Source organism: Takifugu rubripes, chromosome 5 (assembly GCF_901000725.2).
Source record: "Takifugu rubripes chromosome 5, fTakRub1.2, whole genome shotgun sequence".
In the NCBI taxonomy this organism is placed as follows: Eukaryota; Metazoa; Chordata; class Actinopteri; order Tetraodontiformes; family Tetraodontidae; genus Takifugu; species Takifugu rubripes.
In genome coordinates this window covers 3,275,767-3,300,596 of record NC_042289.1, presented here as the reverse complement: position 1 = coordinate 3,300,596, position 24,830 = coordinate 3,275,767, and the positions used below count along the sequence as shown (strand labels likewise).

Here is a 24,830-nt window from a genome sequence, read left to right as displayed (position 1 = left end):
AAAATGAATGCTAATGTTGGAATAGTCGCCTCAGGTTTGGGTTTTTTTGGCCTTAAGTTGCAATTTTTCCCCCGCTCAAATAAAGCTTCAGATTCTCCTCTCTGATATAGAAATAATCGCTAGCACATTTGATATTAGCGAAGCATCACTTCAGACCTTCATATCTGCTAATTGTGTCAGGGCCAGCAGGCGGTCGGAGGTGGCAGCAGCCTGCAACAGTCTGGAAAACTTTGTAAATTTGTAAAAAAAAAAAAAAAAAAAGTGTATATGTTCTCTTTATTGCTCCGTGTGGAGATTGATGTGCGTAAATAGGAATAAAAGGTGGCATGTCACTGAAAACACAACCAGTGCATGTTTCCTCATCTGTAACTGTTTATCATTATAAAACCTACATTTTTGCTTTGATGCATACATTTGCCACAACACTGAAGTACTGTTGTTTGGAGTTAGGGAAGAATCTCTTTTCTTGTAGAGCTCCTGCATAGGAAATGACCTGAAATAACCAGATATGTATGATTAGCTGTCTGAAACGGTACAAAAGCCTAACCATGATGTGACTGATTCATTGGAATATTGACCAGGATCTTCTTGGATACGCCCCAACGTTGCAATCTTTGCTGCTTTAACATCAAAGTTAAATCCCGAGTATGAAAATCCGCTCGCGCTTTAACTTGCTGCGAGACGTTTTCTCACGGGATAAAGGCTTAAGCTGATACGTGTGCGTTTCACTCAAGGCCCCCCCCGTTGGTTTTCCAATGATGTAGGAAGGCCTGAGCAGCGTAATGCAGCAGGAAGTGGTCCTGAGCAGACGACACGCTGTAATATACTGCAGACAGAATGAGTTGGTGTTAGAAGCCTGCTGGCAGAAGAAGCAGAAAAGCAGGTTCTGGCAGCTTAAACCGTGACATTTTAAGATGCACTTGGGACGAGCGCGTGGAGGAGAATCATCGGAGCAATCGGCCGCGTTGGGTGAACTCTGGGAGAGCTCAGCTCACAGCCACCGGTCATTATTATTTCTGACATTTACCTGCATGATTTCACCATTTTTTTTATTTATGTGCAGCAGCTTAGGCTGCTAGCAAGGCTTACAGCACGGTGTAAAAGTTAATTTCATTAGAATCAATTTTGAAATACATTTTTAAAACAAGGTAAAAAAAAAAATAGCTGGTAGCTTCTGCCTCTTCTAAGGAGAGGAGGATCTACTGTATATCCGAAACTGAGTCCATAGAAATTGTGATAGGTATTATTTATTATTCTGAATAGCAATAAATGCAATAAATGTAGCACAAATCACTTGAGATACACTCATGTATGAACTGCAGCTGCTTGCACTCAGATATTTGTTTTTTTTATTCCCAATATAATTGCTGTGACTACATTTGCATATTAAAAGCCACAGTTAATTTTCCTGTACGTTTTTCTAGCATTTTTCTAGCACTGTCTCATTTTCTGGTGCATGTCGCGACAGGCAATAGCAGTCTTTTGTCAAACAAGCCCTTAAGCATTTGTTCAGGTTGATGAGGAGCTAGAAATCATATGCATATGCTCAAAGTACTTTGAGTTGTGATGCATGAACAGGATATAGCAGCCAATAAAATAAAAGCATTAATGTTGACTAGAGCTAGCTGTTATGTTAGCCGCCATAAGTCCCTCGTGCTACCCGGCGAACATGTTTCCATGCTTGGAAACATCTTGAGAGAAATTACAGGTAAGAGGAACTTTCAAGACTCTGAAGCAGTTTGGACTGGATTTGTTAAATGTTCCTCTGGATGTGTGCCACAGCAAGATAAGATAAGAAGATTAGCCAGTTAGAAGCAGAGTTGCTGTTGAACTTGTTTACTAGTGTTGCTGTGCTGTAGATATTGTTAAGGTCGTGCATAGAGCAGAGGGGATTCCTCTAAACCTGCTCAGCCTCCCGTAAAATGTCAAAAATTAAATAGTCAAATATGTCCTGTGGTTTTAGCAGTGCTTCAGAATCGGCTCTTCAACGAGACTGAATGGAGCGTTTTTGTTTTTTTTCTCATTGTGGTGAAACTTGATGGTTATTGGATAAATCCCACAATTTTGCCCCAATTTTGCTAGTGAGGTTCGATTATAGAAAATTTTCGTTTCTTGCACTGCAAATAAAATTTGCTGATTAGATTTTGAACATTTCCACGTTTAAAGTGAATATTGTTTCCAGTAGTTCCTTCAATCGTTACCTCCACCAAGGAGGGTGGGCGACAGCCGGCGTCTGAGCAAAAACCTCAAAAACTTCTGAACGTTAATGGAATTTGCCGGAACACAGCCGGGAAAGAGACGCTTCAATTTTGGTGATTTTCTTGGCTGCCGAGAGACTTTGATCTTCCAAAGATCAAAGACCGAGATTAAAATAAAGTGGTCTTTGTATTAACTGTTACAAAATTCCACTGTAATGAATCATAACACAGCCTTCATTGTGATGTAACCTTGCATTACTGCTGCCTTTATACAGTATTTACTGTCATGCAGGCTTCAGCCACAATAGCTGGAGAAATGAGCTGCTTGTTCCCCCTGCGGAACACTGATCAATAGACAGGAGAGAGGAAACAAATACCTTCAAAACAACTGATTGTAGACATGTCAGTAGAAAAGGGAAGACGTGTGCTGGTCGTTTATGAGGAGGCTGGCCAATCAATTACTCAGTCCTCATAAACAAAGGACCAAATCGTCCCAAATTGACCCCTCAGCTTTTCCCATTTTTACACCTTTCAACTGGCCAAACTGGTTGGGAAATGTTGAATGCAGCACATACGCAGCGGCACACCCGTTAACCCGTCCCTATGGAGTCCGTACATCGCCCCATTGCTCTTAAAAATGATCTTTTCCAGGCCTATTGAAAAATGCGGTGTAACGAGCCCCACCCAGTAAATGCGAGTTATAGAAACTAGTCATCCGGGATCAAAGCAAGTTTTGTGCTTGTTTACACGGCCAGCAACAAGTGAAAAGCCGGTCTGGCGGCGTAGACCTCGGCCCTTGACTATGTTGTATCGTGCTAGCTTTACTGAACTTCTGTTTTTCACAGTTGCGTTTTTTATTTTCCTGACTATGACTGAGCTTTCTTTCACTTTTCCAAATGGCGCTTTAGGAAACACAGCATACATTTCCTGTAAGTTCCTATAGTCATTATAGTTGCTCCCGCTCAAGAAAACATTTTCTCACATACATTTGCTGAAACAACATCAATGTCCTGGTTTGCAAAGGTTTTAATATTGTTTGATGAAGCCAATATATCATTTGTTGGATATATTGCTAAGCCACATTGCATATTTGGACTTATATTACAGCTGTGTTGATGGAATAAGGATGTGAAGCAGCGGCTGGATAATGAGCAGCTGCCCTCTAGTGGTCGGAAGCCGATTAGCAGCAACAAACTATTATTATTATTATTATATTTGGAGCTGGTGTGGAACATGTTTGAAATCGTACAGAGAATTATGCCACAATCATGCAGAGTAGAGTCAGCAGTATACAGCAGAAGTTAATGAGTAAACATACAAATCAGTGTTAGTTGGGTAGGTAGAACGTAGACATTTTAATACCAAAGTAGAAAGCTGTTCACAGTAAAACCTGGAATATGAAGAAAAGCTGCAGTACATGTCCACACTGTCTCTTATTTCAGATGCATTTCTGGTGAAACTAAGCCTGAGCGGACACTGAATTCTGGAATGTGACTTTAGATTTCTTGTTGACGTAGGTGAACTCTCAACTTCCGCACTCTGGTGCCCCCTGCTGTCACCTCACGCGTAACTGCAAGTTGTACAGAGCACACGCAACCAACAAGTTATGTTGTTGTGTTATGTTATGTATGGTTGTTAAATTTAGTTTTGTGTTTAGTGTATAACAATAATGGAAGCTCTTAGCTTCTTGGGTCAATGAATACTTTGACCTGTTAGTCATTTTGCTCCTCAAACACTGTAGATCTCAGCATCTCGGTTGCTAATTAAAGCTGAATTTAACAACGTCATAATTTAAAAAATGATGGTAGCGAATGAGCAACCAAGTTAATCCGTCCATGAGAGCCAGTTTCAGACCAGGAGCCTGTTTTCAGAACTCAGGTAAGGCTGAAACTGGCTCTTTTGGCTGGCTTTTTTGGTTTCACTCGCCAGTACAGCATCGCCCTGGAGTCAGTTACTCCGGGCAACAGACTCCGTGACGTTGGCCTGCTCGCTGGCAGGTTTGCTTCGACTAACCTGAGTTTCTCCTGCTCTTATGATATATCTTATGATATATATATATATATATATATATATATATATCTATATATATATATATATATATATATATATATATATATAACTTTGTTTTTAAGTATTTTATTGTTCATTAAGGATTATTGATTAGGGATTATAGTCTACAGACAGTCCAGGCACGTGTAACTCTGGATCAATCAATCAATCTTTATTTATATAGCATTTATGTTTTATTATATATCAGAATTTTATCATCACACTGGTGACTACATGGTGCATCCTGGCACAGAAGGGTTCATCAGGGATGTTGGTCACTTAAGATGATGGGATGTGTCGCGGTTCATGAGCAGGGTGGAGTGTTGGCCACAAATGAGCAGAAACACACTCGGATTTTATTTCCTAAGCAAGAAAAACCGTGGCGTAATGAAGTACACCACCGGGCTCATGGCAACATGACATGGACCCAACGTGCCACTAGATGGGCCCACAGATTGCACTATGGCTGGGATGGAGGGGCTATTTGGTTTTGGTTTTTTAAGATGAGAGTATTGGGGCTGTCATCAGCTCTGCAGTGTTGCCAGAGGTTAGAATGCTTCCTTCCTCCATCACTTCCAGCTGCTAGTGAATATCAAACATGACGTTCACCTTGTGGCTACTCGTTCCAAGTGACTTTAAATCCTTGAAGCAGTTTGTTTAACTGCAGCTTTTCAGCTTAACCCAGGGAAAACTGGCCGAATAATCTAAAAGAAAGGCCGGGGCAAACTTGCGGTGTACAGTTTACCCCAAATTCCTTCCTCGGGATGCGGAAGTGGCTTATTGTAAATTCGATTTGGCAGGAATCTGTTGCTGCTAATAGAGGCGGGATTGTTGCCTTCACAGTTGAGCAGAGCTTTTGGATGAAAAGCGGACCCCAAACAGTTTGTAATGAGGAACCGCTGCACCCAGTCTTTACCCGGTGGGTTTTTGTGTGTCTGAGGCCACCTGTTGTGTCTGTCGGGGGCCGTAACTCTTAGTGTGACGTCAGAAAAATGCCAGAACAAGTGACAGATGAACTAAAAACACCATTCACACCCTCGTCTCTCCCCCGGCTGTTCGTTCTCGCAGCTTTTTGAAACACTGGATCTCCAGTGTAACCTTAAAAAAATGATTATCAAAAGTATTTAAGCTTTATATTTCACTGACTGGCTGTTGCGTTCCTTTGTGTGACTGCTGCCTGACTGTCTGGGGAGCTGTTGTGTGTCATTCAAGAACAGGCAGCCAGAGCGCTCACAGCCCACGGTGGTGCTCCCAGTGACACGTTGTTCCAATATTAAACGCGTGCTTCGTAGAGCCTCGCTTTGTGTTTTTAAGTTCTTGGGTTTTATAAACATAAAACCCAAACCAAGCCCATCATCCAGCGGCTCTATCACAGCAACTGCACCTGTGATTAGCAACAACATGGCAGCTTTGGGATTTAAAGCTGAGGAATATATTATATAAGTGTTAACCGTCATAATAGGAATACAGGATCATGCGTTGGATATAATAACGATCCCATGTTTGTCGTGGCATCATTAGGTTAGTCCAGGGGTCGGCAACCCGCGGCTCTGGAGCCGCATGCGGCTCTTTAGCGCCGCCCTAGTGGCTTCCTGGAGCTTTTTTCAAGAATATGAAAATGGAAAGTGTTTTAATATAATTTCTGTAGGAGGAAAAACGTGACAAACATTCTTAAAGTTTTCCAATGCTGTAAAAATGTGTATAATAAATATTTAATTTCAACATCCCATTAAAATGGAAGTTAAACTTAAAGCAGCATCGTATGACAGCGTAGTCTCGTGGTGCCTCATTCTCTCCAGGATGCTGCAGGGAAAATAAACATTTAATCATGAATGCTCATTATGGATTTGTAACCTCCTACTCATCATTTTGAAAGTAGGCTAATACAACTAATATAGACACTTACAGCGTGTGTTGCCTTCATAATAAGGCTTTTAATTTTTTGCGGTTCCAGACAGATTAGTTTTTTGTTTTTTTGGTCCAATATGACTCTTTCTGCGTTGTCGACCCCTGGGTCAGACCATCTGTCTGCCTCATTCAGAACACAAAGCATTTAAAGAAAGGATGAATGAGCCTAAAATGATGGTGATGTGAAGCTCGTTTCAGAGTAACGTTGCTTTTGCTTTCATCTTTCAATCTCTCCAGCAGTCTGTAGCTTCCGTGTCCATCCTGCGCTACCTGTCGCACCGCCCCGGGCTCGCGATGGTTGTCCACTGAAGTGGGCGCCAGCGAATGCTGAGCAGGCTGGAGAGACTGAGGCCCGCCTCGGCGTCCTGTGATTGGCAGCCAGACGGGACTGAGGCCGGATGGAGCCAATGTCAAACGAGCCGGAAAGCAACACATCAGAGGGAGATGAGAAAGGGTGAGACGCCCGCCATGTGTGTGTGTGTGTGTGTGTGTTCTACATCTGCACTAACTTTGATGTCAACTTGAAAGGAAAGAAGAGATAAAAATTGATTGTGACAGATGAAAGACTGATGTTTTTACTGATGGATGAATGGACGGATACAAAAGTGCGTTAACACACCCTCACAGTTGAAGAGGACACACACACGTGCGAGTATTTGTGTAGAGGAGAACTCACCTGAAGGGCCCAGTGGGCTGATATGAATGAGAAAAGAAAATGATGGTTGAATGCAAGTCAACAGTCAAAGCCAGCACTCCAGGAGGGGTTCTGGCTCGAGTCTAAAGACATTTCAAAAGTGATTCCGGAATGTTTGGAATCCTGAGACTTTAAAAGTTAGAGGGGCCTGACACAAGAGGTAGAACAGCAGTTTGTGGTGCCATTTTCTTGAATGTTATTTTTCCATCATATCACAAAGGCATCTCAAATAGTTCCTCGACTGCTCATCACCATTCCTGACAGTGTTTGTCCACTTCATGGAAAACGTCTGATGGCTGGGAGCCACATTTCAGTTCTTTTCTTTGTGCTTCCCTCTCACACATCTAGTCTGGGCTGGTAGGATGGACCAAATACGCCTCAGATATGTTTATGCAGAAAAACTCACCCACTATTTTAGCAAAAAAGTCTCCGAAATCACATTTACTGTAAGTCAGGGATGTGTCTCCCCCCTCCTTCAGTATATATTAGCAGAACTTCCCACCACCTAAAGGATTTTACAACCAGTGAGGACACTTGGATAAAGAGGTCAGTGTATTCTCATCATTCAGACACAGAATAAAGAAAGATGACCTTGTCACCTTTTGTCAGGATAATCCCACAAAACTACTTAGTTGTAATGCAATAACCACCGGCCTTCTAGTGGAACCAGACCTTTGACCTTTGGCCACTCCGTTGCTATGGTTACCCTCATGTTTTTAGCCTCCGGTGTACCTGTGGTTGTAATTGGGTTTGGCAGGGGTCCCGCTAGCTTGTCTGTATTTGATATGCACGGGCGTATCTGCACAGGTGGGCTTGAGGAATTGAAAATAAAAGCATTTATGTGTGTGAGTGTGTGTGTGTCAGTGTGTGTGTGTGAGTGTGAGTGTGCGCGCGCAACCTGCCAGCGTAGATTAGTTTAGCAGAGAGAGCTGGATTAGAAGCGCTGAGAGCAGATGGAGCCACAGAACACAGACAACAGTTTTAGGATGTGATAGTCGATGTGACAACAGCAGCGGATTTTTGCCATGTGCTTGTACGCATGTGCACGTTTCCCTGCCAGACAGCACGCACGTGGACCTGCCTCATGCCTCAGCTCCTCCCTACTGTAAATTCCGACTCACTGAGTTTTTCTGGGATACACACACAAGGACACATGACGGCTGGAGTGCAGGGCGGGTGAAAATGTGTTTGACAGGTTTAGGGGACGAGATGTTTGAGTGAGAAATTTAATAAAAATGTTGCATTCAGACCCAAATCTCGAAGATCTAGGCGACCGTATACCCTAAAGCCAGTGGCTGAAGCTGAAACAGCCTGCTTGAATCAGCCGCAGCCTTCTCTCTCATTTTCACAGTTCCAATAAGCTACAGCCTAAAGATATGTTAAAGAATAGTTTTTTTAAATCTGCGTGATGATTGAGGGGAAATAAAAGCTGCAGTACAGTCAAAGGTTAAAGAGTTTGACCATCCCTTCGGACGGGCCTTTGTTTTAGATTATCTGCTGCTTCCATTTGGTGCTTTCAACCTGAAGGGAGAAGTTAAGGGAGCATAAAGTCAAACAGCAGCAACACAGGTCAAGGGGTGTGGTTAAACCCGGGTGAACACATTAACAGGCCACAGACGCCCCTCACACATCCACCATGAGGGCTGGATTTGGCTGCAGAGCCGAGAACAATCACCACAAGAGTCAGACTCAGGACAGCGAGGAAAGCTGGGGACAATGTGTTGACTGCTTTTGAATCACCGCAAGCAAGACTTCGAACGTCACATGACTGGCGTCCCTCTAAACGTGCACTACACTAACAGCACTGCATGTCTCAAGTGCACGATCGGGGTCCATTGTGTGTAGAGTAGCAAATACTGGAATTACTTGTCTGGAAGCTACAGAGAGGGCTCAACGGGGTACAACACAAATAATTATTACAATAATAGTTTAGATTTGTGTGTGTGTGTGTGTGTGTGTGTGTGCCCCGCACAGCCTCTACGTGCGACCCACTTGCTGAGATGGGGAGCTTTATTGACTCTATGCCATTTTGTACAGTGTGAATTTGGGATTTGTTCCCTATGACTGGAAGCATGTCAGGCCGCACGCCAACGTTTCTTGTCGTGCACTGTGAGGACAGCAGCACACACACCTGCAGCGATGCCTGATGCTACCAACAGTTTTCGCGCAGGCCGGATAAACCTCTCCAATTAACATCCATAAGACCCAGCAGGTGGCGAGGATTAATGCAGCATCCATATATTAAGACAGGAGAGAGAAAGAGTCACGGCTCCCCGAGGTCCTCGGGTGTGTGTGAGATGTAGGAGGACGCTTAAGAGAGCTGTAGTCACGAGCAACCACCTCTGAGCTTCATATTAAATAAATGCCGAGGACAGAATTGGAAGAGCTACTCAGTTGACAGGTGTTTTCCTTCCAAAGCGGAATTTGCAAAGCTGGATTATTAAAATGACCGTTTAGGAATAACATGTCTGTGTCTTTCTTATACAGTATATACATGTCTAAACATGAACATCACATGGTCTCAGAAGGCTGCTGGTCAGTCTTAAGGTGAACCAAGAAGCACCCCGGTGGGCAACTTTAGCCCTGGAAAAACTCTGAAGAATCCTTTTTTTTAGACAGGAAAGCAGGACTGGAACCTCAGAACGGTCCCCTCCTCCATTCTGTAGCAGAAGGAAGGGATCAAATTGGCCAAAGCTCACATAGAGGTGGGAAAACAACAACAAATCTCAGATATACATGTTGTTGTGGAACTCAAACCAGGGGAATCAGTATTTCTGTGAGTCTTGGCATCCTTTTGCTATTTTGTTGTTGTTGTTGTTGTTGTTTCAACAGCTTCCTAACTCTGGGAGAGAACATAGAACAAACCCCAAAAACACGTTGCTTTCTCCTTCTTCATCCACTGATGCGTCTGACAGATAACTGACACTTTGGAAATTGCCTCAAGGTGCTGCTGAACCTCCAGACTGACGCCTCATAAAGTATCGCATCGTCAGCAAAATGTCAGAGCTGCCGGTGGAAATCAGAACCGGCGAGAGACGTGAAAGAAAATGACAGAATGTAATCGACAGTTACCATGTGAATGGTTCATGTAGAGTAAAGCAAATGTGAGAGCTTACTGGGTAAGAAGCTCCATAAGTATCATGATATCAGTGTTTTAAGCTGCTGTTGACCTTTATTGGTAATATGTTGGAGGTAAATGTTGCACTTTTACCTTTTCAAGTTTGTCCACGTCCCTTCAAAAATTCATTGGAATACTAGATTTGTTGGCCTACTTCAACAGTATAGCAAAACTAAATATAATATGCAAACTTACAATACTGCTTATTACTGTCTGTAATGAGTATTTAATGTCAAGTATGTTTACCAGAATAATGAAGTCATTAAGGCTCAAATTATTTTTAGAGTGTAGGGAAATTTGCATGTTGATTTAAGCAAAAGCAACGATAGTGTTATGAAAGTGACTCTAATAATATTATTCCTACCAGCGCCAGGCGGCCTGCCAGTGATTTACGTGTTAGTGGCCGCCGGGAGGGAAGCTTTGATGTGGACTTTTTATGTCTGAGAGCCATTTTTGCCTCAGTTTGTATCCTGTTTGGCATCTTTTAGCTTCACTCATTAAGGCAATGCTGGATTCATCTGTCAGCGTAGACATTCACAATACTTGAATTGATGGAAAATTAGGGCAAATACTGCACCGCAGAACACGGGAAAGGGCTCTTTGTCCTTACAGGACCTGATGCAGGCTGTACTAGAGAGAGACCGCATCAGCCTGCGTTACAATAATCTAGTTAGCTTAAAGTGTGCCTGCAATGACAAGAGACGCCACAGCTATGTGTACACTCCTGTAGGCTACAGAAAAGGAAAAAACACAACAACATAAAGGCGACGTAGACAAAAGTCACATTTGTGTGGTGTAGAAAGATACACCACATAAGTAAAGAGGGAAAAGGGGTGTAAGACGGTCGACTAACTGTCATAAGCTCAGGTTTATGACACAGAACGCAGGGCACAGAGAGAGAAACTCCACAGACACGCAGACAGGAAAGGGCAGACAGGGAGGTGTTTAAGGGGAGGCTGGTCAAAAACAACCCGAAGGGAGGGAGAGAGGAAGAGGATGAGGGGAAGGACAAACAGGGAAGCCTCTCCTCCGAGCTGCGAGTGTGAGGCAGAGCGCTTCACTGGCTCAGACGTCTCAGCTGCCAGCAGCAGGTTGAGGTCGTGCTAAGCTCTAATCTTTAGCCAACTGAGCTCCGGAGCCACAACAAGTTGAAACGATGCTCCCGAGAGCCGCGTTGGCCACTTTTCTGACTTAGAAACACCTAAAAAGTGGCGAGGCGGGGAGGGGGAAGAAGAGTTTTTCATTGAACCGCGGCTGAATGGGACTGTAGTGAAGATCGGGGCGTTGACGAGCAGAACGACCCGCTGGCCAAACGTTTTCTACGGCAGCGAGACTCCTGCACGAAGAGAAACATGCATATTTTACAGCCGTACTGCATCAACAGGTGGGTGTGTTTGTGTCCTCCTGTAGTGCACTCGTGTTGTGTGACTCCTGACTACTGGGGCAGCCCGTAGACGAAGCATCCAGTTATTTATCAGGACCAGCGGTCGTATTATTAACAACTAAAGCGCGCCCCTTGATCCATTAAGAGCCGAACTATTGCTGTGCTGGCGAGGCACGTTTGCAGGTACAGCGTTTGTCCCCCCCCCCCCCCGGCTGTTTTCCTTTCATTCTCACACACCGTCTTTGAAACAAGGCTCACTTTCTGCCTCTGAAGTGGTGAAAATAACCAACGCTGGCTAAGGGACGAAACGATTGACAGCTTCCTGATTACTCAGCATTTATTGACCTATTGGAAACTGCCTGTTGGATCTGATCTGCCCTTTGGTGCTGTCGTAGAAGACAGATTATTCACACCACTACGAACCGACTATGCATTTTATCTGAATGTAAATATCCCACATTAATACTAAAAATAAAAAATGAAAGGCATCATGTATAAAATGTAATGTTGGCGGTGAAGATAGTTGTGCTTGGAGTTCCGTGTCAAACTTCCCAAGCTCGGCAACTAACTCACCTCAGGGTGATCAGCAGTCCGAGCAGCGCCGGATCACTACCTGCTTGTTTAACACGCAGCAGCAGCAACCGCACGAGTAAACGGCGAGGAAAAGACCGCCAGCGAATAAACCAAAGTGGGACAGAGGGCGAGTCGAGGGAAAAGGACTCAAGGATGCAAGAAAAAGGGGAGAGGGACCATTTTCAAAAGGAGCTCTTTCACATAAGAATAAAAAGACACAGTGGGAGGCAGGAGACCACTGTGAGACCCCGTGGTTGTGTGTTCACAACCTCGGTCGTCAATATGAGTTCATGGTGTGTGTGTTTCCTTTGGCACAAGGCGTCTTGCTGTGTCAGCCTGTGTGTATTGGTGTAACGCTTTGGCTTTATGTGCTGCATTATGAGTGGCTAGTAGCAGGGAGTCCAATATATGGGAACTGTTCAGGGGAGGAGGTGGAAATGTAGATGTAATGTAGAAATGTGGAATGAAATGTATATGTAATGTACATTTGACACCTTTTTTGGAGCTCACAGTGAATAACACGTGTTGGTTTCTACACGTGTAGCTTGTGTTAGCGCTAACGCTACCAACAGCTGCAGTAGAACCTTCCTGGCTTTTCAGTTGGGATTCCCTCTGCTGGTTTGAGAACTGATTGCCAGTTTCTTCTTTTTTAATTCTTTTGGACCATTTTTTCATGGTCATGGGGGGGGGGGGGGGGGGCTGCAGCTGGGATGCTGGGATGGGAGACCCCAGCTCATCACAGGGCAAATGTGAGCATTTGGGAGTTCAGTTCCTCCACTCCTCAGCACAGTCCACAACAGACTGAGCTACAACCGTCCCCACTAATTTGATATCTTTAATAATAAATATAAATATTATAATAATAAATATTTTAGTACTGCATCAGACCCTCTTTAGGAGAACTCTAACGCTAACAGCAAACTGAAACTGGAGGACTCCATTAGAAAACTGGAATATCTAGAGGAGACACAGTCCAGAAGACAATACACCAGCTCCATATAGAAGCATGTCAAGTTCATGACTTTAATGTCTAGTAAAAGTCACACAATTACCCATATTTCAATATTGTCATGAGTTGGTCAGTACTCAGCCCAGTGGTTTTCAAATGCCCCCCCCACAATAACATCAGGAGGCTACTCTTAGAAGGGCCATTTAAAGATGGAAACACTTCACACACCATTTATGGCACTAGACTGGACAAGTTGGCAACAAAACTTCTCAAATTTGAAAAAACTGCAGCACATGGTGAAGGAAGAAAAGGATCTATAATGTGTTCTATTCAAATCTCATGTCTGAGATTGCCTGAGGTGGGGGTGAAAACAGATATCTCCAGAAGGGGGCGCTGCAAAAATAGTCTGCCGGCCACTGACTGATGAGCACATGTGTTAATGGCAGCCTTCTTCTCATCCCCCCAGGTGGCCAAATGTGCCGAAGAGGAGGTGCAAGAACAGCCATTGTTCAGAGAAGAGTATGTCTGGTAAGCACACACCATCATCGCCCTCTTTTTGGTTTTGCCCACTTCGTTCTGACTTGAGATTTAAACCCGTGTCCACTGTGGCTCATTACATATAGCCCCTCATCCAGACTGACCCAGGGGTTGGTTTCACTGCTCTGATAATCTCAGGGGGGGGGGGGGGGGGGGGGGGGGGCAGGCAGAGAAACTTAGAGGGAACTAAATCTGTCTTTGCTCCTGCTTCATTGGGATGTGATTACTCTGGCAAACTGAAGGCTCGTTTCCATAGCGGCCGAGCGCTGCCGCGCCACGTTCTCTGAGCTTTACCCAGACTGTTGCCACCGGTGAAGATGGCCGCACTCATCCTGGCCCCCGCCTGGAAAGCAATCATCTCCCCACCCCGTTATCTTTAAGCGGCATAACTCACAGATAAGCTGAGGCTTTCAATGGAATGTACCACAGATTCAATCAGGTTTCCTTCCCCCCAAAACGGAGCATAACTGAGGTATATTTTCCCTCCGGGGGGGGGGGGGGGGTGATGCACAACATTGGTCAATTTAATGATCTGCCTTTTATTGATAAGGTCTTGATAACTGTCCGGTGTATGTCCATTGATCTGATTACTGTGTATTCACGAGTGCTAAAGAAAACCATTAATATTTTGAAACGTCTTCGGTGTTGACACTTTTCCTGATATGGGCTCAAATGTTGTCAGGAGTTATTTATATGTGCAGAAGTGGCATTGATTCATCTCTTTCATGACATTTAATGGACCGTTTGAACACGGATGGTGGCTGAGGTCCTGCCTTGTCTTCTTGTCTTTAATCTTTGGGTGGATGGTCGTCAAAAGGTCCAAATCAAAACTCGGCGGGATATAAAATGACAGTAGTGAGGGTTTGTGGAGAGACTGCAGCTGGGACCCCTGTGAGTCCCGCCGCTCTCTTCTACACCATGTCAGCCTCTTGGGGCCCCGAGCACAGGAGCTTCACTCAGGCCCCGATGTTAATTCTCCTCACCTCTTCTCTTCTGCTCCTCCGTCTCCTCTACCACTCCTCTCACCACCACATTTCTGCTCCTCTCTTCGAACCACCCCCACCCCCTCCTCGTTGTCGACCACTTCCCCCGCTCCCATTCTCCCTCTCTCTCCCCGCTCCGGCCGTCTTCCTCTTCAAACTTCTCCTCTTTCCTTACTTTAGCTTTTAGTGTCTCTGTTCCAGGTTACATCCCCAGCTACCTGGAGAAGGATGAGCCGTGTGTGTCTGTGGGGATAAAGCTACTGGTTACCACTATCGCTGCATCACATGTGGAGGGTGGCAAAGGTACTGCAGAGTCTTCTGATATTAGAGGAGCTTTAAAGGGTGGGGGCTGTCCTGACGTTGGACAGCTATTGTACATGCTACATGGAAAGACTACTGCAGTCCTAGAGCAGAGCCTGAGGCAGCCATTTTCCCATGATAAACACTATTATAAATAACCACCATCTCTTTAGAGAAGGTTGGAAAAGGTGCTCTCAGACAGCTCAACACTGTCCTGCTAACATGCTTTCTGTCACCCGTTGAAAGATTGTTCTCCGGCGCAAGCAGATCGTCCCGACTAATTAGGTTTATTGTCTTTTTTAATCGCGAACGTTCAATTTTTGATATGATCCTGCAACAAAAGTCGTGCTTCCTGCACTCGCAACACGTTGGTGTGACGTTAAAATCGAACATTCGTGTCTGAATTGTCCAGCTAGCAAAGATACTTCCCATTAAGGAGAGTGATATGCTAGTCTCAACACAAGAGGCAGTCTGCCTTGTTGATAACACATATTTAATGTATGTCTGTTAATGTATGCTAATCATGATTGTATTATGTTTATCTGACCTGTATACCCACCCAGAACCGATACCACTGCTGTTAACGGGCTGATTGTAGTCAAGCCGTTGAAGACAGCGACTGTCACGAGGCGGTAGCGGTTTAAGTAAATTATACTGTAAAATATGACGTTTAATAATTTAACAAAACCCACCACAAGAACTGATGTCAAACAGACGTGGTTCTTTTAGATGTGTTCATCCGTGGAAGTTCTCATCGTGAATTCAAAATCAGGTTATAGTTGATAGTATAGATCGCGACGATTAAGATGAGGGTTTCTTTTGAAAATGAATCTTTCCTCTTATTGAGTTATTGAGCCGTTAACACCAAATTAGATTAGATTAGATTAGATTCAACTTTATTGTTATTGCACATGTACAGTACAGAGCAACAAAATGCAGTTTAGCATCTAAACCAGAAGTGCAAAAGAAGCAGCAAGTGAGGATAATACTTAATAAATACAGTATGGGCGGTTTATTTTACAATTGTTTACCGGTTTGTGCTATAAACATATTTTACAGATGGTGTTTACATTAAATGCCTTGGACTATAAGTGCAGGAGCTATTTAGCTATTTACATAAGATAGAGGAGATGTGCAAATTATAAATTACGTGTATACAGATGATAAAGTGCATGAGTGCGCAGGACAGGTTTAAACAGTAGCTACATTGGTTACTAAGCTAGTGAGTTGTTGTGTAAACTGCTGTAGTGTAGTGAGGTGTGGAGTGTGTAAGGGTCAGCAGGAGTTCAACAGGGACACCGCTCTGGGGAAGAAGCTGTTCCTCGGTCTACTGGTCCGAGTCCTGAGGGTTCTGTAGCGCCTCCCAGAGGGCAGGAGGGAAAATAGTCTGTGGGCCGGGTGGGAGGAGTCCTTGAGTATGCTGCGTGCTCGATGCAGGCAGCGCTTCCTCTGGACATCTCCGATGGCAGGGAGTGTAGTCCTTGTGATGCGTTGGGCAGTTTTCACCACCCTCTGCAAGGCCTTGTGAACGTTTCAGTTAGTAACAGTTCCCAGCTACCGTCAGATCAGTGAATATATTAAATGTGCTATACATTAAGGCCAGAACATATTGCTGATATTCATTAATCCGAGAGAATTCAAGGTTATAATGAAGCTTTTAATTGCACTAAATGAACGTGCAGCTAAGCTAACTAATTTGGATGTGTCGCACGTAAACGTTCAGCCAGCTCGGTCCCGTTGCTCTAATGCGCATCCACAATGTCGAATAGAATTCAGCATGTTAGCCTCTTTGGGGACGATTAACTAACGAACTAAATTGATATTTTGGCTCACAAATATCACATAAATAGTATAAAAAGGCAGAAGCATTTCCTCCCTCTGAGGAGGCTCGTCACTACCTGTTCTTTTTCTCTTCTTTATTTACACACTTGTGTCTTTGTATTGTCTTTATTCAGGGTTTCTTCCGTAGAACCATTCAGAAGAACCTTCATCCAGCCTACTCCTGCAAGTATGAAGGCTGCTGCATCATTGACAAGATCACACGGAACCAGTGTCAGCTGTGCCGCTTCAAAAAGTGCACCTCCGTGGGCATGGCCATGGACTGTGAGTCATATTCATGTGGCTCATATAAAAGGCCTTTTATAAGCACATTGATGTAAATCACACACAGGAGCGATTGCATTCCAATTAAGTGGGCCGAGCGCGTCAATGTCACTTCAGGGACCGGTCCATCTAGCTCTTTAACAAGAAGCAGAGTCTCCTTCCTCTCTCTCCCATTCCTCAGGCACACACATGCACAATAACCAGAACAAAATGATCCCATTTCAGTCACAGCTGCGACCTTTAATGAAATAAAGTTAAGACAGTACGAATTCAGAACACGTGTCAGCACACGAATGACTCTTAAATTACATTTCTGGAGAACGGACTTTACTTTAACATCCTGGTTACAAAAAGCACTCGTCTGTCAGCGCTCTTAGAGCCGCCATGTTAGAGTGGAACCCCTGAGGTGGAAGAGCTGTCTCTGGACCCCAGGGACCCGATGGCACCCTCACCCCAGGGCGATACTCTCCCACAGACTCTGTGGAGCCTCCTCGTCTCTGCTTTATCAGTGATGAATCTTCTCCCCCTTCCGCTCAGTGGTCTTGGATGATTCAAAGCGCGTAGCCAAGCGCCGTCTGATCGAGGAGAACCGACAGAGGAGGAAGAGGAGGAGATGGTTCGGATGCTGCAAGCGAGGCCGGAGCCGGACACGGCGGAGTGGGAGCTAATCAGGATGGTGACTGAAGCCCACCGACACACCAACGCCGAAGGCTCCACCTGGAAACAGAAGCGCAAATTTCTGGTGAGCCTTGTCGAAACGAGCTAAAGTTCTCTTTGAATAGGGCTTCTCAAGCCTGGTTTATGCCATTAGGGATGATTAAAGTCGTCAGTTTATCTCCAGCGATCTGATTTTCATTTTGATAAGTGGATTTATTGGTCATATCTTCATGAAGTTCAGTAGTTTAGTGATTATCTTTTCCCGATGCTCCGCTCATTATTCCAGAATGTTCTGGCACAAGGATGCCGACACCTGAAAATATGAAAGAGACTCTTTTATTTTTGGAATCATTTTGGAATCATTCAAATCCTTGAGGGAGCGGGAAGGGCTGTCCAAGGTTCCCTGATGGGCAGACGGCATCCAATGGAAATTTACCTACAGGCCTTGTTGGGTGAAACAGAGCCAGTCGATGCAAACATGCAACATTTGTCCCTTAAAGCTCAGGAAATCCGATTTTTGAGCTCCTTTCTGCGCGCGTGTGACGGTTCTCATGGATGTTTGCTCCTTGTGTCCCCGGGATCATTAGGTTGGCCTGTATCACCTTAAAATACTCCAAAATCTACTGTTGCCAAGGTTGCTTGAGACATGCCTGATCATTCTGATACTTTAATTACACTGCTGAGGCCCAGTTCTGTGGCTGGAAATGACAGAAACATCTAAAGCATCTTTGGAAAGCAAACATAATTACCGCCCATCTGTCAAAGTGGTGCCTCAGCCTTCGATCACGGGCCTCCCTGTCCTGGCTTTGTTTCTGTTTGGTTTTGGGAAAACTTGCAGCTGATCTGGAATTTTGACACGCAAAATGCGCTTTCTCGCTTCCAGTCCGATGAGACATTGGACGGGTCCAGTGGTGCCCTCTTCAGATGGAGATAAGGTGGACCTGGAGGCCTTCAGTGAATTCACCCAAGATCATGACTCCTGCCATCACCCGCGTCGTCGACTTGCCAAGAAGCTGCCCATGTTCTCAGAGGTCCGGTATTCCTTTAACTCCAACACCTCAGTCCACATCACTGCTGCTTCCGCATTGACATGTAGAGCTTACGTTGATAAATGCTTCCTTGCCTTTGGGGTGGCAACCAGAGGACAGTCATGTGATCCCTCCAGCGCACCGCATTGGAAATCGTTATTCAAATTGGGTTTACGTGTCATAATTGTGTCTCCGGGCTCTTTGGATCACTGAAAACAGTGTCAGACACCTGTGATCATGCGTTTGCTGGGTGAGCCTGGCCAGCAGCAGTAGTGGGAGGCTGTGCTGGCATCTAGAAGGATTCAAGCAGAAACCCTCCAAAAACAAACCAGTTCAATGGAGGCAAGAATCTGCTCTTAACCCTTCTGTAATGTTCATATTGTTGTTCCTCAGCCAGTGTTTGGGGGTCTGATGGACCCGTTGCATTTTGTGGCTTTTAATGCCTCACAATCAAACACTTTTATGGTAAAATACTGAACAGATGTTTACCTTATCCCAATTTGCCCTTTACCTTTGTTGGGTCACATTTATAACTTATTATTTAAAACATAATAAAGCAAATCAATTAAAATCAAGATATGAGTGGAAACAAATGTACAAGTGAAGCAAGGTTTTTCAAAACTACTGACTTTTATTTCTTTGAACTTATTTTTATTACTTATTTTTATTTCTTTTAATAAAAAGTGAAAACGGGTCCCACAGACCCCAACACCACACGAGGGTTAAAATCCTAAATTGAAGTAACTTTTCGATTAAAATGGATTTTGATTTCCGTGCACGTGACCTCCAGATGCGGCAAATCAGTTCTTTACAACCTAGAAAATGTTTTGAAACGGTGCATTTTAAGTTTTCTGTTTTTGAAAAAAAAAAGCTAATTTCTGAAAGGTTTGTTTGACGATCAAAATCCAGCTTAGCACATTAGCACATTAGCTTAGCACATGAGGATTTTAGACAGAAACTAGAATTGTAGAATTCATATTAAATTCACAACCACAACAATCATAAAACACACTTGCTGATGACCTCATTTGTTGCCACGGTGATTTCCAGTTGCCATGCGAAGATCAGATCATCCTCCTGAAGGGTTGCTGCATGGAGATCATGTCGCTGCGCGCCGCGGTGCGCTACGACCCGGAGAGCGAGACGCTGACGCTTAGCGGGAAAATCGCGGTGAAACGCGAGCAGCTGAAGAACGGCGGCTTGGGCGTGGTGTCGGACGCCATCTTTGATTTGGGCAAAAGCCTGGCTCAGTTTAACCTGGACGACACGGAGGTGGCGCTGATGCAGGCGGTGCTGCTTATGAGCTCAGGTGAGAACGCAGGAGTTTTTAACCATTGCTCGTTCTTCTCATCACTGAACTGATCCGATTGATTTGTCCTAATGGGAATAAGGGCCGACTCAGCACAACTGTCTCCAGCTTAGAGATGTGGGCCGATGTTCCCCTTAAATATGCTGAAAGACGTTTGGGCTGCAGCCAACTGCTCCCCAGCACCGTCCCAAAGATTCTCAATGGGGTGAAGGTCTGGACAGCTCAGGTGTGAACGATGTCTCATGCTCCCTGAACCACCCTTTCACAATTGGAGCCTGGTGAATCCTGGTATTGTCATCTCGGAATATTCCCGAGCCACCGGGGAACCAAAGATCCATTGATGGAAGAACCTGGTGGTTCAGTGTGTTCAGGTAGTCAGCTGACCTCACTCTTTGGGGCCGTGATGTCGCTGGACCTGGACCTGGACCTGACTCGCCCCCCACAGGCTGGTTCAGGCGGCATCATTTCAGCTGCCTCTCTTCCTGCCCTGATGCACCCATCAGTCTGGAACAGGGGAAATGTGAACTCATCAGGTCACCTGACCTTCTTCCATATGCTCCAGAGTCCAATCATTATGCTCCCAGGAAAACTGAGGCCTTTTTCCCAATTTGCCACACTGATTAGTGGATTTCTTGAGGCTGCACAGCTGTTCAGACCTATTCCACTACATTCCCGTTGCATTGTGGGGTACATGCTCTTCCTCTCACTATTAAACACAGTGCTGACCTCTAATTCTGTTTATCTATAATATGATGTCACCAAACCTTCACTTGATCGTGAGCACAATCACTAAGAATTGAATCATTCAGAACCTTCCTTGATGAGGGTTCCCCCACCACCAGGCTTCCAAGATGCTTGTTTCAGCAAAGAGAAGCTCAGTTTAGGTTAAACAGCTCGTTACCCTGCTGAATCAAAATGGCCCACCTGTTAGCTCGGTTAAATCCAGGAAGCGACTCTTTTTTTTAGCCAGGATGTGTATTTTATCCACAGGCCTCAGATACACAGTGTGGGTCAGGGATGGTGGATTTCCTGGACCTGAGCAGGAAAGATTGTTTCTTGACTTTAGTGCTCCAGAGGTAGAATGTTTCTGGCATCTATTTGCTCATGCTGACATTTCCTGGAGATCACTCCACAGATGGCGGCAGTGGCTTAAATGAGAGCGTGCCGGCACTTCTGCTCCGGAGCAGTGACAAGATAGAGCCTTCAGCAGGCGGGAACGTCATGAGGCGCCCTGGTCTCGGTGGGCACCTATCGGACCTCTCAGCCAACCATTTTTAATATAGCGTCTTTTACAATCAGAACTGTTTCTAGGCGCTTTCCAGAATCCCAGGGCCTGACCCCCAACAAGCAACAGTGGCAAGGAAAAACTCCCCTTTAACAGGAAGAAACCTTGAGCAGGACCAGGCTCATGTAGGGGGACCCTCCTGCTGATGGGGGGCTGGGAAGAGAGAGAGGAGAGGGGGGAGGACAGGTAGAGGATAGAATAGGCAGAGATCAGGGAAATACGTACATTCATTATAACAAGCTGTCAGTATAGGAGTTGAGTGGGGTAACCTCTTCCCTTATGATGACCTGTTTTCAGATCGGTCTTTTATATTTTCAAAGGCAGAGAATCATTTCCAGAACAAGTTTCCTGTCTATTCCACACCATTGAGGGGGAATAGGCAAGCTAGCAGAAGTGGTGTCAGTGTTCAAAAGGGAAAGTTTCGTGCAATGGGGCCTGAAACAAATCAGCTTAGCCTCTACTTGGAAGCCACCAGTCGGCAAAAATAAATGGCTCAGCTGACTTTCAGACACACAACCTTATTTACAGTAAGTTGCTTCCAGCTGCCTGCTCCGTCTTTTAGCTTGAGTGCATCAATGTGGTTTCTAGTTTACCTTTTATGAAGCGACCCGAGAACCATGAACCTCTCAGAGAAGAAGAACCCTCCGTGTTTGACTCAAGTGCCGTTTTTTTCTCTTATCGCCTTTGTCTGCTCAGACCCGCTCAGCCTGACCAGCGTGGAGAAGATCGAACGTGCCAAGAGGCCTACCTGTTGGCGTTCGAGCACTACATCAACTACCGCAAACACCAGATTCCCCACTTCTGGCCCAAGCTGCTGATGAAGGTGACGGACCTCCGCATGATCGGAGCCTGCCACGCTAGCCGCTTCCTCCATATGAAGGTGGAATGTCCCAACGAACTGTTTCCGCCTCTCTTCCTGGAGGTCTTTGAGGACCAAGAAGTGTGATTGATTTCCTGAGTGACCCCCCCCTTCCTGAGAGAAGCCTGAACACTAAAGAGAAAGGCAGTAGAGTAAGTGAGAAGGGGAACGAGAAAAGGACAATAGCGTTAGCGTCTATATTGGGAACGTGCCCTGGGAACTTCTTCTTTCAGTTGGTGTTTGGTTTTTTTTTACACCCCCACAACCCCCGCCACCAGCAGTCGCACCTCAACCTTACGGGAAACTTAGGAAAACTTCTGGATTTCTGCTTCCGTTGTAAAGAGTCACAGATTCCACGCACACCGCCGCGACCATACAGTCGATAGATATGCAAACGTAGCTCCCCTTTACGCACCAGTACGGACAAAACATCCATGCTCATGTCAACGGGGGGGGGGGGGGGGCACGGTCATTTCTCTGCCCCCAACAGTAACATCTCCGCTTAAAAAAGTGTCTTTTAAATCAACTGGACCCAACTCCCAACTGCCCCCCGCACCCTTCTACAGCTCCTCACCCCCCCTCCCCCCCGAGTTCCTGTTCGTTGACCTACCTCCCTCACACACTGACCTCTTGGTCTCGACCTACACACAGAGACACACTTGCTGACACCCCCGCGTTACCTCATAGCTGGTTAAATGTACTTTCATTTTTTATTGTTTGCACGGAGGCTCAGTAATCCATCATCTCATTGTCCCATAACGAGGCCCTTGACCTGTGCACCATGTGTTACCAACCTCTGTCGGGGGGGGGGGCGCTCCGTTTAGGCTTCGGTGTGTGCACGACCCAAAGGTCGCAGAGATGCACATCGATAGAGATACGTTTTAACGGCTGGATCGGGGAGATCAAGAGGACGCTGGGGCGCTTAACGAGGTCGGCTGGCAGCAGGTCACACCTGAATCCACCTGATTCTATCTGATTCCATCTGATCTGTTTGGCAGCGCGGCGGTCTGGAGGGAAGGTTTGCTAGCTTGGTTGCTTCAGGTGTAGCTTTAGCCGCGTGTGCTAGCCGTTCAGTGGACAAACCCGGTCGGTCATTTACTGGTGCCAGCGTGCTGTCGTGTGGGAAGAGACAATTTCGCCGATCGACAGCCAAACGTCCTCTTAATTGCTTCGAACATGTTGTTGCTACATAAGAATTACCAAGCAACTTAAACCCTTTTTTGGGTTTGGTTAATGTACACAATCCCCAACAATCTGATTACGTTAAGGAGTTATCGTAGAAATCTTGTCCTACTTCAGCGTGACCACATTTCATTGTCACTGTTTATAGTGCGATGTAGGCGGGGGGTTCCCTGCTGTTCTAGTTCTGACTGGACTATAATCACGTAGATTCCAAAGTCATTAGGAAACATAGCTGACACGTACCTCCGTTGGTCATTACCTCATAGATCCACTGATGTCCTGACACTATGGTTTGTCACTGTTACCTCACTCGCCACTTACACCCCGCCCCCGATCTCCTCTCACAGTCGCTCCTGCAGGTTCTCCTCGCCGCTGTGATGCTTTCAGCGCTGACAACCCGGTGATGGCGGATCTGCCCCCCACCCCCCTCCCGTCACCGGGACCTCACGCTCAGCCTGAAACCGACAGATTCTACCTCACCTCTCATCTCCGAGCTGCCACACAGGAAACACACAAATGGTTTACTGGCACAAACGGGCAAAGAATCAATATTTAAACCTACTGGACTGTGAAGTGATTCTGGTGTCTATTTGTTTTGTTTTGGGGTTTGTTTGGGGTTTTTTTTGTCTTTTTATTGCCCCCCCCCCACGTTTATCCCATCAGACTGGACCAACACTTATACGCATCCTGCCGTTCTTTTTGGAAGCTGCCACGAGCCCGCCGCAGGGGATGAACTGTCATTGTGGGGAACGACGGCTCGCAGCCGGGACAACCGGGGGAAGCCATTTGGCCCGGTCGGGTCCGGCCAACAAAATCATGTGGGTGGCGAACAGAACACTTGTAAGCAACAGAAGAATCAGCAGGTTCGGACAGAGGAAATGGCGTCTTTACAGCCGCGGGGAAAGGAAGTGGCGATGTGGGGAGCTAGCAGGCCGCCACGCAGCACCCTGAGGACCACCAGAACACTTCCCAGAAACTTTCCCTCGCCACTCCTTGAGTTCTGTTCGCTCTAAATGAAAACTACTGAAACGAGCTCCCTGGTCCAGATCCCAACTCGCCATCCCTTTCCAATATCAGGTCTTTTTCTGTTGCACTTAAAGCCACGATGTCCTGTATCTCTCACCCCCCTCAGCCCCCCCCCCCCCCCACACACACACCTTACTGTCCCGAGCACTGCGGGGACACTCTCAGTGTTACCTAATCTATGTTGCAGGGTAAAGTTATACAGGGATATAAATAGAATAATATAGAGTCTATACGCACAGATGCACAGCATAGATGACCAAGGAGTGGAGTTCCACGCGTGTCTGAGCTGGTGGTTCTGAGCTCACAGGTGATTGAAACCCGGTCACGCCACAGGCAGACGTCGACTCTCCGGCATCCAACAGATGCTCAAACACACACGACACGGAAAGAATAGATCTATAGAACACGCTCTGAGGCTTTTAAGTGGCATTCGCCGTCAGTGGCTGAATGTATGGCTGCCGGCGGGACCGGTCACGTTAGCAGAGCCAAACTTCAAGCCGTTCTTGAGTTGATTCTGATGCCTTGCACAGCTGGCACAAGCTTTCCTACCCCTCCTTTCTGCCCCTGCAGGAGTTCAGGTCTGGTCCTCAGAGCTATAGGGTCTCTCTCTCTCTCTCTCTCTCTCTCTCTCTCTCTCTCTCTCTCTCTCTCTCTCTCTATCTCTCTCTCGCCTCTCTCTCTCTCTCTC

General features: G+C 45.7%; 1 protein-coding gene across 1 annotated transcript; it reads left to right on the top strand.

Moving 5' to 3' along the window:
* The first annotated feature begins 1,623 nt into the window (after nucleotides 1–1,623).
* Nucleotides 1,624–24,626, top strand: LOC101065807 (thyroid hormone receptor alpha). Its single transcript, XM_029836721.1, is given in 14 exon segments — nucleotides 1,624–3,127; nucleotides 6,393–6,609; nucleotides 13,340–13,401; nucleotides 14,595–14,630; nucleotides 14,633–14,706; nucleotides 16,649–16,796; nucleotides 17,334–17,399; nucleotides 17,402–17,551; nucleotides 18,351–18,418; nucleotides 18,420–18,453; nucleotides 18,456–18,484; nucleotides 19,532–19,790; nucleotides 21,772–21,804; nucleotides 21,807–24,626. Coding segments are annotated over 13 exon segments (1,230 nt in total). The 5' UTR covers nucleotides 1,624–3,127; nucleotides 6,393–6,553; the 3' UTR covers nucleotides 22,022–24,626.
* The last annotated feature ends 204 nt before the right edge of the window (nucleotides 24,627–24,830 follow it).